At 33.9% G+C, this 16,013-nt stretch overlaps 1 protein-coding gene across 5 annotated transcripts; it reads left to right on the forward strand.

The window, feature by feature from the left end:
- Positions 1-2,491: 2,491 nt before the first annotated feature.
- cnot10 (CCR4-NOT transcription complex, subunit 10) lies at positions 2,492-15,754 on the forward strand. 5 transcript variants are annotated; one of them, XM_051132324.1, is made up of 19 exons: positions 2,492-2,648; positions 3,143-3,237; positions 3,324-3,485; positions 3,558-3,708; positions 3,872-4,014; positions 4,933-5,019; positions 5,256-5,339; positions 5,474-5,591; positions 6,073-6,222; positions 6,366-6,571; positions 7,043-7,164; positions 7,480-7,659; positions 7,813-7,893; positions 12,880-12,993; positions 13,440-13,570; positions 13,659-13,694; positions 15,061-15,188; positions 15,299-15,374; positions 15,540-15,754. In XM_051132324.1, exons 1-19 carry the CDS (start codon positions 2,630-2,632, stop codon positions 15,704-15,706), a joined length of 2,250 nt encoding a protein of 749 aa, XP_050988281.1. In that variant the 5' UTR covers positions 2,492-2,629; the 3' UTR covers positions 15,707-15,754. The 5 variants fall into 5 exon arrangements, with proteins under 5 accessions (XP_050988281.1, XP_050988284.1, XP_050988282.1 ...); XM_051132327.1 differs by having other exon boundaries at positions 15,064-15,188; XM_051132325.1 differs by having other exon boundaries at positions 6,369-6,571.
- Positions 15,755-16,013: the final 259 nt, after the last annotated feature.

A 16,013-nucleotide genomic window follows, 5' to 3' on the forward strand; every position in this document is an offset into this window, starting at 1 on the left:
CTCTGGTCTTTCATATACCACTACTCGCTATTTATTTTGAAAAACATTATCATATATATCTAGCTAAGTTGCAAGCGCAGCAAACACTTGAAGTATGTATGCACACACTTGCGTTGCCTAAGCGCACCGAGCCACTTCAGACAACCTTGTTCAGTTTATGTCTTCGTTGCTGAATCTTTCTTATGCTCGTGCAAACATCTGCACATGTGAAGAAAATTTCTGGAAATAAAAGCAGTTGAAAAAGAGATGATGTTTCTTTCTTTCTTAGGGGTAATTATCCCACAGGTTTGTTGTACGAACACTCTTTATTCACAACAAGACCAAAGTCCACTTGAAAATATTGCATATACACTCTGTTAATTCAACAGTGTCCACATATGTTGATATTCCCAGTAGTTTTATGTTTTGTGGTCACGAAGACGAAACATTAATACTTTTTTTTTTCTTTGAATTGGTTCAGAAATTTAGGTGATTCTAATATGAATCACCATCTTTGCACAGTCCTTTAATATGAAACATATTATTTATTATCAGTGTTGGGGAGTAACTAGTTACATGTAACGGAATTACGTAATTTAATTACAAAATAAATGTAACTGTAATTAGTTACAGTTACTGAGAAAAAATGTGTAATTAAATTACAGTTACTTTTGAAAAATGCCTGTGATTACAAATGGGATTACATCTGAATTTTTTCACACCCCCACCCCCACTTACAGATTCAATTGACTTCTTTCATAAATTGCATGACTGCTCTAAAATGAGACACAAATGTTTCAGAAGTTTAGGACACAGAATAGGACACATGCTTATTTGATAACTGTTTTATTTCCTATTCGGGTTTATGCATAAACTTTATTTTTAAGATTGTTTTTTTCCAAGGCATTGTTAGATGCTATGTGTTTTCTGTCATAACCATGCAAACATTTGATTTCAAACCCAGTATCATAGCTATTAAATTATTTCTTGTTATGATTTCAAATCTGTATTTAACCTCACAGTGATCTCAAGTAAATAAGAGCTGTTAAGTCTGAATTTGGGGCGCTGGTGCCAATAGCCTCGTGGTTAGTGTGCTGACATATAGTGCAACTGCACTCACGGTGACCTGAGTTCGATTCCCATCTTGAGGCCCTTTGCTAATCCCGCTCCCCTCTCTCCTCCCAGCTCTTTCCTGTCATCTCTCTACAATCCTATCACAATAAAAGGCAAAAAATAAGTAAAAAAAAAGGCTAAATTTGTGGTGGCTGTGCTTTAAATTAAATGGTTACACGGCTCCGTGGAATGCTTGATTCTGATTGGTCAGTCATGACATACCAAGGTATGTTATTCCCCGATAACAACTGGTAAAAACTAATAACTCAGACTCATTCGGGGCAACTTAAATCAGTGCTATATGCTTGATAGTTTTTCTTGGCGGAAGCATTGCGTTTGGTTAGCTAATGAAATATTAAAGCTTAATTCAATATTATGTAGACAATTTCCTGATTCTGTCATCCTGGTATCGTGGACTCTTTTGTTTCATACAAACGCAGCTGCTGCCATTTTTTTTTTTTTTTTTTTTTTTTTGTACGCTGTAATGAATTATAAGATAACTAATGAACTAGTACTACTACTTAATTATTTATGTGGTGAAATGTTGTGTAAGAAAAGTGGTGTGACTGCACTGTATCCCTAAAATGTCTAGTTTGAACTTGCCGTTTGCTAGCAACTGATTTCTTCATGGAAGCTTCAGATATTTCAACTCAGATCAGTGTTTCGTAATTATTTTGACATGAAACGTCTAAATAATCTATCAAACAGCTGTGTAATAAGTGGGATAATGTACATCCAGCCAGATGTATATTATCCCTTACTTATTATAATCTTAATTCAAGTGATAAAGGATTTTGAAAGTCTGACAGTAATCAGTGTTAAGTGCTACTGTAAAGTTAACTCTGCCTGGTTTAAATGTTTCAAAATGATTAACAGTTGAAAATACTAGAAATTTAGAAAAGTAATCAAAAAGTAAGTAAAAGTAATAAGTTACATTACTTTAATAAAGTAATTGAAAAGTTACACTACTTATTACATTTTAAATCAAGTAAACTGTAATCTGTAACCTATTACATTTCCGAAGTAACCTTCCCAACACTGTTTATTATTATACTGACACTGCCGACAAATCTAAAGAATATATGTTCAACTTTTTACAATTTTATTTGCAATTTTTTCCATCCATAAACAAAAATGTATAGGCTCACTTCCAACTCTTTCACGTTTTTTGATTGAGATGACTTGAGTCTTTGTTGTGTACATAACCTAGCAATGAAAAAAAAAAAGTAAGAGATTCCTCTAACTTCTTTTGTAAAGACCATTTATGGTTAGTATTATTTTGCCATAGAAAAGGTTAAGCGTTGAGCAACAATCAGGTGCAGTTCATCCTCCAACCCGATAGGTGGTGATCGCATACATTAATGGCTGGTTTAAAAAAAACACTCGCGCGGCGGTTGTGGGTAATATTCATGGCGGAATTCTGAATCTGCAGTGAAGAGACACACCTTCTACTTTTCTGTCTGTATATTCAAATAGTGAAATTAACTTACATCTTTACCCGTTGTAAAAGTAACTTAACGTCCATACATTTGAAGGAATGGCTGAAACAGGCTCAGGTGAGCGGAGTGTGTATTATTCAGTCAGTCTGATAAACACTGCAGCTGTTATTGAGCGCCACCGGCAATGTAAACTGAGGATTTGTCAACAACAAATATTTGTTTAGTATTTTTATTCGTATACATTAATCTTTAGGTTAAACATGTGTATAATAAAGGGTAATAATGAGTTAGGATAGCTAAATAGATAGCTAACTGCGATGAATGAACTGGCCTGATACTGTTTGAATATGCAATACATTGTTTGTGTAAGTTGTTTATGCTATAAGAAATGCTTTTGAACATATTAAGATTTTAGTTTTTTGACAGTTAGATGAATTCATTTTCTTTTTAGCTTCAATTACAGAAATCAAAGTATAAAGTATATTTGTTATGAAAGTTTAAATATGTCAAAGGTGTGGTTTTCAGTCATATATGGTGGTTAATGCTGTCAGTAGGTACTGCTTGATTTAAGTCAAACATCTGTCATTTAACTGCATCTTTTCCTTCTCAAGATCAAGCTGGTGACATGAAACATGACAGCGTTTCATCCCCTGGGGTCTCAGATCAAGAGAAAGAGATGGCAACCAATGCTTTTGAGGCCTTTAAGGTAAATAACTTTAATCTGAGCAGGCGATTAAATCCATTGGTGTTTCCAGAGGTCATTGTTGACATTATAAAATGATGTCTATTTAGGCTGGAAGCTATGACGAGTCCCTGAAACACCTTGACAGCCTTCAGGAGCTTAACAAAGAAGACTACAAGATTACAATGAATAAAGCGATCACTGAGTTTTATAAAAGTGGGCAGACAACAACCAGCACCTTGAAGCAGACTTTAATGACCTTGAAGAATCAGGTTTGATATTATATATTACATCATTAGTATAAGCCTTGTCATTAGATGATGCTGACTGATCGTTGTTTGCAGATGCACACAGCTGTGGAGGATATTGATGGTTTAGATGATGTTGAGAACAGTATCCTCTACTACAATCAAGCAGTGATCCATTATCACATGCGACAGTATTCAGAAGCTATATCCATCGGGGAGAAGCTCTACCAGTTTCTTGAACCTTTTGGTATGTTTCAGAATCCAAATGAAAACTGTTATTGTACAGTTGAGAGTTGAGCAGTAAGGTTTTTTTAAATTATTGCACTTGGACTAGCAGCAAAAGCATTAAGTGTTTTTTAGCTGGTCTGGTGCAACTGTGTGGCATGGCTTGATGGGTTTCTCTGTCCTAGAAGAAAAGTTTGCTCAGGCCGTTTGTTTCTTGTTGGTGGATCTATACCTGCTCACCTTCCAGCCAGAGAAGGCACTGCACCTGTTGGCTGTGCTGGAGAAGCTCACTGTCAAGGATGGGAACAGTAAAAATGGCAAAGGAGAGGTGAGAGTGATATGGCTTTTCCCAATCATTTTTATTTTTAATTGTTTCTCCCTGTCTCGCTAGTATATATATTTTTTTAAGTTAGTACAGATGTTATTACATAAATTATAAAAAAAAAAACCTTCTACAAAGTGCATTTTAACCACTGCTAAATCGCTCTCTTAACAGTATATTGTTGTAGAGTTATCACTATAACAGCGGTTTATAAAAATGGTGTATTGTTATAGAGATATCTCAATTAGCATTATTTACCATGAGAATGCTATGTAATGTACCAAATTCAAGATTTTTTTGTTTTAAATTAATGGATTAATTTAGTTATTTTTAAAATATAAAATATATCTATGGCTACTTTTTTTGATCAAACAAACAGTTAACCTATAATATTGTAACTGGTTTCTATTTTAATAGAATTTTAAATGTAGTTTTTTTTCCATCTCTACTGTCAGTGTTAACATTTATTTATTTTGTTTATATGGTCATGCAGAATAAGGCATTAATATGGGCTTTTAAGTACTAATAAACAGCCAATATGCTAGTAATATGCATGCTAATAAGAAGCTAGTTGTGAATAGGGAATAGTGTTCCCTAATCTAAAGTGTTACCGATCAATTTAATGCATCCTTGCTTAATACATGAACTCATTTCTTTCAGATATAAATCTTACTGCTTTCAAATTTTTTTAACAGCAACATATTAAATGTACATGTATAATATGTATATGTATAAACTATATGTGCCTTAAATTGGTCTGCCAAAGTGATAGAAAGCATTTTAAATTATCAGTCAATGTTTGTAACATGTGAGTGTTTGGGCCTGTGGCTGTAGCTCACCAGACCATGCCCTTTTTTGTAAGATGATAAATTGAGAGTTGTTGCTCCAGATTTTTTAACTTTATGGATCATGTGTCATTTACAGAGCTCCAACAGCACAAATAAGGAATCCGCAGCTCTGAAAGCAGAGTTCACAGCTATGATCGAGGCAGCTAAATCAAAAATGCACCAGGTGAGAGGAGTGAGCATAATAAATGTTCACTTGTTTGAGGCCCGTTGCCAATATAAAGTACTCAGATTAAAAATGTAATAATTAAGTTTTCCAATAGCATTGCACTGTTAATTAGTTCCTAATTAAATTCAGCATGCAAACTCTGAATCAAAAATGCTTCAATGTATGCTGATCAGCTTCCATGAACAACAACATTTTGTCTAAAATTGAGCTGTTTGGGATATGTGTGTGTGCAGTATAAAGTACGAGCCTATATCCAGATGAAGTCGCTGAAGGCCTGTAAACGGGAAATCAAGTCTGTGATGAACACATCTGGAAATGTGAGTAAAATCATAACCAACTGATTAAAACATTACATACATGCTGTAAATGTTGATCAGCTATGCCTGCACGTTATACAATTGTAATGTAGCTTTTGTTCGCTGAGTGTTATGTTTACACATTTCTCCCTCAGTCTGCACCCTCACTCTTCCTGAAGAGTAATTTTGAGTATTTGAGGGGAAATTATCGTAAAGCTGTGAAGCTCCTCAACAGTTCAAATATCGCAGAGCATCCAGGACCCTTGAAAACAGGTACAAAATTAAAAATCACCTATATGTGACCCAGGATCACAAAACCAGTCAGAAGGGTCAATTTTTCAAAGTTAAATCTTAAATCCGAATAAATAACCTTTAAAATTGTCCAAATAAAGTTCTTAACAATGCATATTACTAATAAAAAATTAAGTTTTTAAATATTTACGGTGGAAATTTTACAAAATATCTTCATAGAAAATGATATATATACATACAGTGTATTTTTGGCTATTGCTACAAATATACCCCAGCGACTTAGGACTGGTTCTCAACACATTTCTTTTTTGCTTTTATCTGACATATTTGTTTAATTCCAAGAATTGTTACCAGGTGTGCAAAATCATGCATTTGATTTGCATTTGATTAGTGAATAGGGTTTTTAATGAAACAAGTCACTTGAAATGTTCCGGTCAAAAGGTTCTGGATTTTCTTTCCTGGAATATTTTTACACAGATTTGTCTTTTTTTCCCCTTTGAAGGTGAATGTGTGAGGTGTATGTTCTGGAATAATCTGGGTTGTATCCATTTTGCCATGGGGAAGCACAACCTGGGTCTTTTTTACTTTAAAAAGGCACTTCAAGAAAATGACCACGTATGCGCCCAGCTTGGTGATGGCAGCAATGGCCAGGGTAAGACAAATGAGGACCTTTTGCATGTCAGATCATTCAAAATGTCTCAGTGTGGGGTGCTTATTTTTGCAAACTCTTTAAGGTATTGATATTTTGCAGCCTTGTTTATTAACATTGTTTTATTATTATTTTTTTCCTCACAGCAGCTAAGAAGTTCACTGGCATCCCCATGTGTGCTCTGTTAGCTAATAAGCGCTATGAGCTGCTATATAACTGTGGGATTCAGTTACTTCATATTGGTCGACCGCTGGCAGCATTTGAGTGTCTGATGGAGGCGGTGCAGGTGTATCACTCCAACCCTCGACTCTGGCTCAGACTTGCAGAATGCTGCATCACAGCTAATAAAGGGGTACAGACGTTAATCCACGTGTATTTACATTTTAGAATTAAAGATTGGGGTCAGTAAGATTTTTTTAAATAAGAAAATTAATACTTTGTTCAGTTAGTTACTAAAAGAATCCCATCGCCTAATCCTGAGGAAAAAAATGTCATGATTTCCAAAAAATATTAAACAGCTCGACAGTTTTCAACACTGATGATAAGAAATATTACCTGAACATCGAATCAGCTTATTAGAATGATTTCTGTTTTAGCTTTGCTGCCACAGCAGTAACATCTTAAAAAATATTTGAATATAAAACAGTTCAAATTTTTTTTTTAATTATTTAACAAATCTTATTGACCCCAAACTTTTGAATGATTGTCTATTTGTTTTATAAAATATTGGCGAATAATTTATCCACACCAAAACAGTTTACAGTGTAATTATTTCAGATTTGTGATGCATTTATTTATGTCCTCTTTTTTTTGTTTCCTTCAGAGCTCGGAGCAGGAGACAAAAGGTTTACCCAGTAAAAAGGGCATTGTGCAGGCTGTTGTTGGGCAGGGCTATCATCGCAAGATTGTTTTAGCATCACAGTCCACACAAAACACTATCTACAGGTGAGGAGGAGTGATTCAACCTAATGAGCACTGACATTTTCTAGTTAACAATAGTGTTAGAAAAGAAGCGGTGTGACATTATCTGCCTGGTTGGAGCAGTGTAATTAGTTTTCAAATTGCTGAAAATGCTGTAATGTCACGGTGTCTCCAGAAGGTGTCATCATGTTTCTTTTCTTCATAGAAGTTGCATTTAAAGTTATCAAGTGATTTCTTACAAAGCTGTATCATGCCTTTTAGGTTTCATGTTTATTAAAATCCTCTTAAAAAGTCTTTCTAATGCACTAAAATGGATTGGACACATGTGTTTGTATGCAGTGAGGGCCAGTCAGCAGCAATCCCTGTGGCCAGTATGGAGTTTGCAGCGATCTGTCTGCGTAACGCTTTGCTCCTGCTCCCAGAGCACCAACAGCACGATAGCAAACCTGACAATGGCTCCAAGAGCTGCAGTCAGTCAGGCAGCACAGAAAGCGGCAGCGAAACTAGCGATGTCTGCAGGTACATGCACATACATGCATGCAGCACAATTGCTGACAATAACAGATTCCAATTTAGATTGAATTTGCTGAACACATTAAAGAACACTCTTTTCACCATTTGATGCTATTTTAAGATAATCTGGTAATGTCAGAATTTTCCTTTGACTGACAGTGGGAAGACTCAAGAGGGAGACAAGTTCATTCCTGCTGCCCCCTCATCACCCTTGAGAAAGCAGGAGGTGGAGAATCTCAGGTGAGATTACAGGAGAATTAGTTTCTCTCATATCATAAAATTGGCATGAAAAGGCTTTGAATGACAGTTTTAACATTTGATCTGGCTCAGCCTATTTGGTGGCTGATGTTGTTGTCCGGTACACTTTCATACACAGTTTTCTAGTACAAATAAACATTCCTAAATCAAAAAAAAAGCACATTTACTTCAGAAGCAAAGTGACGTAAGATATTAAAGCCCTGTTTACACTAGTGCGTTTTCATTTTAAAACGCATAACTTTTGCTAAGGTTATACCTGTTGTTTACACTACTCCGGCGTTTTTCGAAACCTCGAAAACTGACCATTTTGAAAACGCTGCAGAAAACTGTGGGTTTGCGTTTCGGTGTAAACAGACCAAAATAAAGACTTTCAAAAATGATGGCATGGCTGCCCGCATTCTCCATATAAACAATAACATCATGCTCATGTGACATGCATTTTCGGTTGTGTAGTGTGGATGGAGTTTCCGAAATGCAGTAAAAATGGCAGCGTAGATGAGAATCATTTTAGTTTTAAAATGCCATTTTAAAACTGGTGTTTATTAACTGATGTTTATGCTTGAAACAAGAATAAAAATAAACATTCTTATCATTTAAATTAAGCTTTTTAACTTATCCAAGATTTTTTTTTTTCTTATTTTAAGTTTAAAATCATTTCATTTTGATAAATTTTTCAGAAAACATAAGGTCTGTCATTTTGACTCTTAAGTAAATGTTTCCTTATTTCTGAATGTTTAGATATTTGTACTGGACAACAAGAAAAATATTGAGCGAGTAAATCACTTTTTGCAGTCTGTTTCCTATGATCCTCAAGGGGGCACTTTCCAGCTCAGAAAGCTGAATCCTCCATCGGCCCACATTTAAATCCTGAAAGCTTCCTTTTTTTATACACCTCATAGGCCTGACTCTTGAGAAATATGTTCAGTATTTATTATATTTATTATTTATTATATTTATAGGTCATTCTGTAATTAGGGGTACATTGAGAAGTTGACAATGTGAAGAAAAAGTTTTTCTTTTTCCCAAAAACCCAAACATGACCTTGCATAGCTGCGTTGAATCTATATTCTATAAAGTGCTATATAAATAAAGGTGATCTGTAGGTATATGTGCATAAAATACCATCTATGTTTGGTACTCTTCACCATGTTATCTTTACTGGGTAACACAGTTGACAGGTAACTTAGTTGACATTTTTAGTATTTTGAGCCTATACTCAACATGGAAGCCTAGAACTACTGAGCATATGGTATGTTTAGAAATATGTTTTATAAACAAAACATACGTTTTAGTTCAGTTGTCTTGTTAATATTTGCAGCAATAATACTTGTGTAACACTGTTGACAGTCAATTAATCCACTCTTGACACAGGCTTGCTAGTTTAACCAATATTAGGGGAAAGAGAGAGAACATAAATAACTTTTAATGTTTCATCTTTGTGCTTCTAGAGAAAATATCATCATACTGTGTAAATGATGTGAGAATGGGACAAACCATTCCTTTTTGAGGGGGGTAACTTAGTTGATAATGTTTTTTCAGACACATATATAACAAGTTATATCACAATAAACACTTATTATTTTTGAAGCGCACACCAAATGTCTTGATAACCTAATTTAACTGAAAGCAAAACTATGAAATTAATTTATATTTGAGGTAATTTTCATGCTTAAATGCAGAGTAGAATGAGCAACTTTACAAAACCGGACAGCTGAATACCAGGGCTGTATGTGATATAAACATAATTTTTGAACAAAAGATATGGCTTTTTTAACATACAGTAGTGTGATTGGGGAAAATATAATTGTGTACTAGAAAATTAGCTTTAAATTAGGCTTTATTTTGATGAAAATGTATTAAAAATACACTTCACGGACATGAGATGTACCCACAATTATAGAATGACCTTTATATATTAAAAGTAGTATGTAAAGCAGAATGCAATATACATTTGTAACCCTGGACCACAAAACCAGTCTTAAGTCACAATAGCCAAAAACACATTGTATGTGTCAAAATTATCGTTTTTTTCTTTTATGCCAAAAATCATTAGGATATTAAGTAAAGATCATGTTCTATGAAGATATTTTGTAAGTTTCCTATCTTAAATATATCAAAACGTAATTTTTGATTAGTAATATTCATTGCTAAGAACTTAAGATAATCTTTAGAAAAACTTTAAAGGCGATTTTCTCAATATTTAGATTTTCTTGCACCCTCATATTTCAGATTTTTAAATAGTTGTACTTTGAACAATTATCGTCTTATCCTAACAAACTTTGCATAAATGGAAAGCTTATTTTTTTCAGATTTTAGATTATATATAAATCTCAATTTAAAAAAATTGACCCTTATGACAGGTTTTGTGGTCCAGGGTCACATTCTTTCAAGCAGTAGTATACTTCATTTGTCAAATGACCTTGTTAATTGTTATTTTTTTTCTAATCTTAACTTTTGCTTATATTTTTGCTTAAATTATGAGCCAAAAGGAACTGACAGCTTTATTTATCACACTGGTCAAAAAGAGCATTGTGCAGTATTTCAGGCTGTGTATACTGCTTATTGTGACAGATTTAGTCACAAATGGTCTTATACTATTACAAATATAACCAACATATGTGGACCTTCATTCCACTTTTAAGATCCCTTTACTAATTTACTCATAATAGTTTAGAAATAGATTTACTTGAATAAGCAAGATATCAGAATGGCAAACGGTCTTTGCTAAATCCATTCAGTACATTTAAGTCTGTATTAACAACATAGATTGCAACACTTGCTAATTGCAAAGTGGCAATTAAAGAAAAGCCAGTTAAACTGTCCCTGTTAGGCTTCTGGCAATAAGCGTTGCTTCAGGCTTACCTTTAATGCTCTGTAATTGTGAATAACCCTCCCCTGGTTAGTCCACTATACACCCCTCTCTTATTTTATGCACCCACTTCACCATTCACTCTCACATTACTTTTGCCTCAGGAATTGATTAGACTCTCTACCCCACCTCCATCCCACTCTCTCCCCTTCCCCCTCATCTTTGATCCAGCGGGACAGTCTGCTCCAGAGGGCTGGCCGGACGTGGTTCCCTGTGAAGGGAAGGGGTGTGGTGTGTGGATTGTGTTGACCCTGCACTGACACCCTGATACACTGACACTTTTACGAGCCCAGGCACCATTTACTCAAAGGGCTCTTCCTGGAATCCTGTGGGCTATTGTGTCACAGGCAGCCACTCAGAGCGCTGAGCATTTCTCTGTTTTCCCCCTCTTTTCTTATACCCATTTTTACCCTCTTATGTGGTATTTGTAACGAAGATTGGCATTTAGGAAACTTGGCAAAGATTATTTTCATAACATTTTTCTTTGAAGTACGTTTTAATACGCAAGTTCATGTGCGGCCACAATTGTTATGGCCTGTCCACATCAAGACTGAATTTAATAAGCTAAACAAATGGCAAACAAAAGGACTATTATGGAAAATAAATCTCGTCTGGACGTTCCTTCATTCTGCAAGCAAAATTGCCTAAAACTCAGCAGTCCTTGATCAAGAATACAGAATAAACAGTAAAATATTAGTTTATTCCAGAATTTTCATCAGCCATTAATCCGGTCTTCAGTGTCACATGATCCTCCAGAAATCATTCTAATATGTTGATTTATTACTTTTATTATCAATGTAGGTTTTTTTTTGTTTTGGTTTTGTTTTTCCAGGATCCATGAATAAAAAGTAAAATAAATAAATAAATAAATAAATAAAAACACAGCATCTATTTACAATAGAATTTTTTTCTAACAGTCTTTGCGATCACTTTTTTTTTTTAAATCAGTTTAACATATCTTTGGTAAATAAAAGTATTGATTTCTTTCAAAAAAAAAAAAATTACTGAACATAAACTTTTAAATATCAGTTTATATTAATAATTCTGTTCTTTTGAACTTTTTATTTACTAAGAATCCTGGGAAAAAGTATCACAGATTCCAACAAAATAATAAGCGGCACAACTGTCAACATTGATAGTAAATCAGCATATTAGAATGATTTCTGAAGGATCATGTGACACTGAAGACTGGAGTAATGATGCTGATGAATCAGCTTTGCATCACAGGAATAAATTACATTTTAAAATATTTTCACATAGAACACAGTTATTTTACATTGAAATAATATTTTACACTATTACTGTTTTTCTGGATTTTTATCAAATAAATGCAGCCTCAATGAGTATAAGCAACTTTTTAAAATAAATAAAACTGATCCCAAACTTTTGAAAGGCAGTATATAAATATAAATATTACCAATTATCAGATTTTAAAATCTGCCATCATGTAGTCACACTGCAGATTAGCTTATTATATCAAATCACACTGGTGCAAATGTACAGTATATACTGAAATAAACATGTGCCAGTGTAATATTACATTGAAAAAATAATGTAAAATATTGGTAAATAAAATGAAACGTTTACAAATATGTAGTAAATTTAAATTAAAGGTATTTAAAAACCTCCCGACACAAATCCAAATGTGTGCATGTTTCATGTGCTAGACATAAATTTGTATATTGCTATTTAAGTCACAGCACATTTCAGATGTTGAAAGTCTGAAATAAGTAACTTTCTGTAAAATATCTTATACATTTATTTTGAGATTGTATGGGTTTGTTCCAAATGTATAAAAGTGCTAATTTTATTTGCATGTGCAGTCTTAAAATTAGATTTTAAAAACATACCAGTACCCTTACTACCTCTGAATGTGTTTTACTGATCTCATCTCTGAATGATTTGGGAATTTGTGAGGCAGTTGACACATTTCCTGTGGTTGGGTTTGTTATGGCTGCTGTACACTGATTCACACAAAGAGTGTTTCTCTCTCTTTTTAATAAGGCCTATGAAGAGTCACCTAAAACCATGGAATCGTTTTGTCCTTGTGTTGAAAATGGTTTCATCTGCTTGCTTCTCTCTGGTCTCTCTCTTCACAGGTGCTCAATTCTAGCCTGCAGTGCATATGTGGCTCTTGCTCTTGGGGACAACTTAATGGCTCTTAACCATGCAGAAAAGCTTCTGCATCAGACAAAGCTGTCAGGATCACTCAAGTGAGTCTGTCTCTCTTCTTCTGGCTAATTTACATCTTTTATGGGTTCTGCACTTGCAACACTCCCAACATTTAGCAAATATTTGCCCTCCTAAAATGGGCAATCCTGAGTGATGGGATCAACGTTTAAACAAAAAGTCTTACCTATGCCTGATCACTTCTCTGTCCTTGGGGAAAAACAACAAACAAAAAAGTTTTGAGATTCCTTATTTTTTGTAAACCTAAATGTGTTTCACCTAAAAATCAGATGCTAGTTTATAAATGTGCTGGAATTCCAGATTGGGTTTTATTTTAGCTAGGTTTCCCAGACACAGATGAAGCTGAGCCTAAGTGGGCAATACACAATGTAAAGCAGTCAGTTTAGCTTTAGTCTTTGTCTCGGGAAGTGGTTTTAAATAATGTATTCAGCTCAATTTTTGATGAGTTGTATTGTACTTGTGTTCTCAGGTTCCTGGGTCACCTATATGCTGCTGAAGCCCTGATCTCTCTGGACAGAATCTCTGATGCCATTGCACATCTCAACCCAGAGAATGTTACTGATGTCTCGTTAGGTGTGTCATCCAGCGAACAAGACCAAGGTACAAAAACATGAAAATAATCAAAACATACAGATGTCAATGGATGTGATGTACGAATACTGACGTGGGTCTGTGTTGTTATTTACAGGTTCTGATAAAGGAGATCTGGAGCCTGTGGAGTCCTGTAAGTTATTTTTATTACTATTGAAAATGTATTTATTAGATGGATGGATTTATTTATTAAATGAGATAATTCCTCTAATGTGATGAACATGTTTGTACATTTCTGAATGAAAATTAATTGTAATATTTTTAGGGGATTTAAAGTAAAAATGTATATATATATTTTTTTTTAAATTAAAAAAAATTTATATATATAATGAAAAGGCTAAAATTTTTGAAAAGACAACCTTGGTATAATCTTTTTTTAATGATTATTTATATAAACAAGGATTAGTGTTTTTTCTATTTTATTTATATATTTGATCCAAAGTACAGCAAAAACAGTAGATTTTTAAAATATTTTTACTAGCTAAAGTACTAGCTAAACTGTTTTCTGTTTGAATATATTTTAAAAATATAATTTATTTCTGTGATTTCAAAGCTGAATTTTAGCATCACCACTCCAGCCACATGATCCTTCAGAAATCATTCTAATATTATGATTTGCTGCACAAAAAAGTATTATTATAATTATTATTATGTTGAAAACAGCTCTTGTTTTTCAGATTTCTTTGAATTGAAAGAAGAACAGCGTTTATCTGAAATAGAAATCTTTTTTAACATTATAAATGTCTTTATCATCATTTTTGCTAAATCCTTGCTAAATATAAGTATTATTTTATATGTATATATATATATATATATATATTATTTTATATGTATATATATATATATATATATATATATATATATACACTAACTACACTCTTTTGAATGGTGAAGTGTATAATGTTACAGAAGATTTTTCTTACAGGTAAATGGATCTTTCTATTCATCAAAAGAATCTTGAAAAAATGTATTCAACTGCTTTAAATATTGTAATAATAATAACAACAACAATAAATGTTCCTTGAACAGCAAATCAGCATATTAGAATGATTTCTAAAGGATTATGTACTAAAGACTGGAGTAATGATGCTGAAAATTTAGCTTTGATCACAGGAATAAATTACATTTTAAAATATATTCAAATAGAAAGCAGTTTTTTAAAAAGCAAAAACATTACTGCATTTGCTGTATTTTGGATCAAATACATGCAGGCTTGGTGAGCAGAAGAGAAATTCTTAATTCTGTGTAATGTTGTAAAAATCTAAATATTTGCAGAAAGACTTTAAAAAAAAATAAATTAAGAGTTCATGATATTTTTTTAAAAACATGAATGTGTGTGTGTGTGTGTGTGTGTGTGTGTATATATATATATATATATATATATATATATATATATATTTTTTTTTTTTTTTTTTTTTTTTAGAAACACGTACATATTTAATAAGTTGTTTTATTTATTACAAATGTCTTTCTTTATTTAATTTTGGTTTGTGTTGCAGCAGGGAAGCAGACGCCTTTATGTTACCCTAGCTCAGTAAGTTCTGCCCGGGCCACAATGCTCTTCAACCTGGGCAGTGCGTATTGCTTGAGGAGTGAGTACGAGAAAGCCCGCAAGTGCCTTCATCAGGTAAACACTCCTCATGTGAAACTGTCAAATTTTAATGTCCATGTAGTACTTAAAATGACAATGCCAACCCATTTGTTCTTCAAAACATTTGTTTCTGATTTGTCTACAAGGCTGCTTCAATGGTGAACACTAAGGAGATTCCTCCAGAAGCCATTTTACTGGGCGTTTACTTAGAACTGCAGAACGGTGAGTCACATACTGAGAATGTAATTACACAGTGCCTGCTGGGAAATGTCACTATATTTTTTCAGAGGGTGGCCAGTCACCTTTCCTCACCTGGAATCATTTGTCACTTCAGAGCGATTTATTTTTTTGAGTAATCTTTTAAAACTGTGATTGTTGCTTCCGCAGGAAACACACAGCTGGCCCTACAGATCATCAAACGGAACCAGCTCCTCCCGTCTGTCAAGCCCGCCTCCTCCCCTGACCTCCGTAAGAAACCATTTCCCTTCCAGTCATCCCAGCCTGTACAGCCCATACAGACCCCTTCCTCCTTTACACAAGTGCAGCGCAAGTGATTCCACTTTTACAAACCCCAAAAACATGTACAAACACATTTTTTATTTTATTTATGAGGCTGCAGCAACTCAGGATGGATGGGGGAAAAAAAGAAAGCAAGGAAGAAACGGTTGTCTGTCGCAGTCTGTTAAATATGTCTGTGTTTTGGGGTCTATGAAATTATAAATAAATTTTATTTACACTTATTAGTGGTGTGACATTTATGCGGTCAGTGACATACTGCCATATGAAATTATACAGATTATGAGTAAATTATTCCTGGAAAGTAAGATTGAAAATCTGCATGGAGCCCTTATATCGTGATGA

This window comes from Labeo rohita, chromosome 16, assembly GCF_022985175.1.
Source record: "Labeo rohita strain BAU-BD-2019 chromosome 16, IGBB_LRoh.1.0, whole genome shotgun sequence".
Classification (NCBI taxonomy): Eukaryota; Metazoa; Chordata; class Actinopteri; order Cypriniformes; family Cyprinidae; genus Labeo; species Labeo rohita.

Excerpts from the sequence above, each read along its gene's own strand:
- cnot10 (XM_051132324.1), top strand. Across the intron at positions 4,015-4,932 it reads GTAAAAATGGCAAAGGAGAG|AGCTCCAACAGCACAAATAA; the intron begins GTGAGAGTGATA and ends TGTCATTTACAG. Across the intron at positions 13,695-15,060 it reads TCTGGAGCCTGTGGAGTCCT|CAGGGAAGCAGACGCCTTTA; the intron begins GTAAGTTATTTT and ends TTTGTGTTGCAG.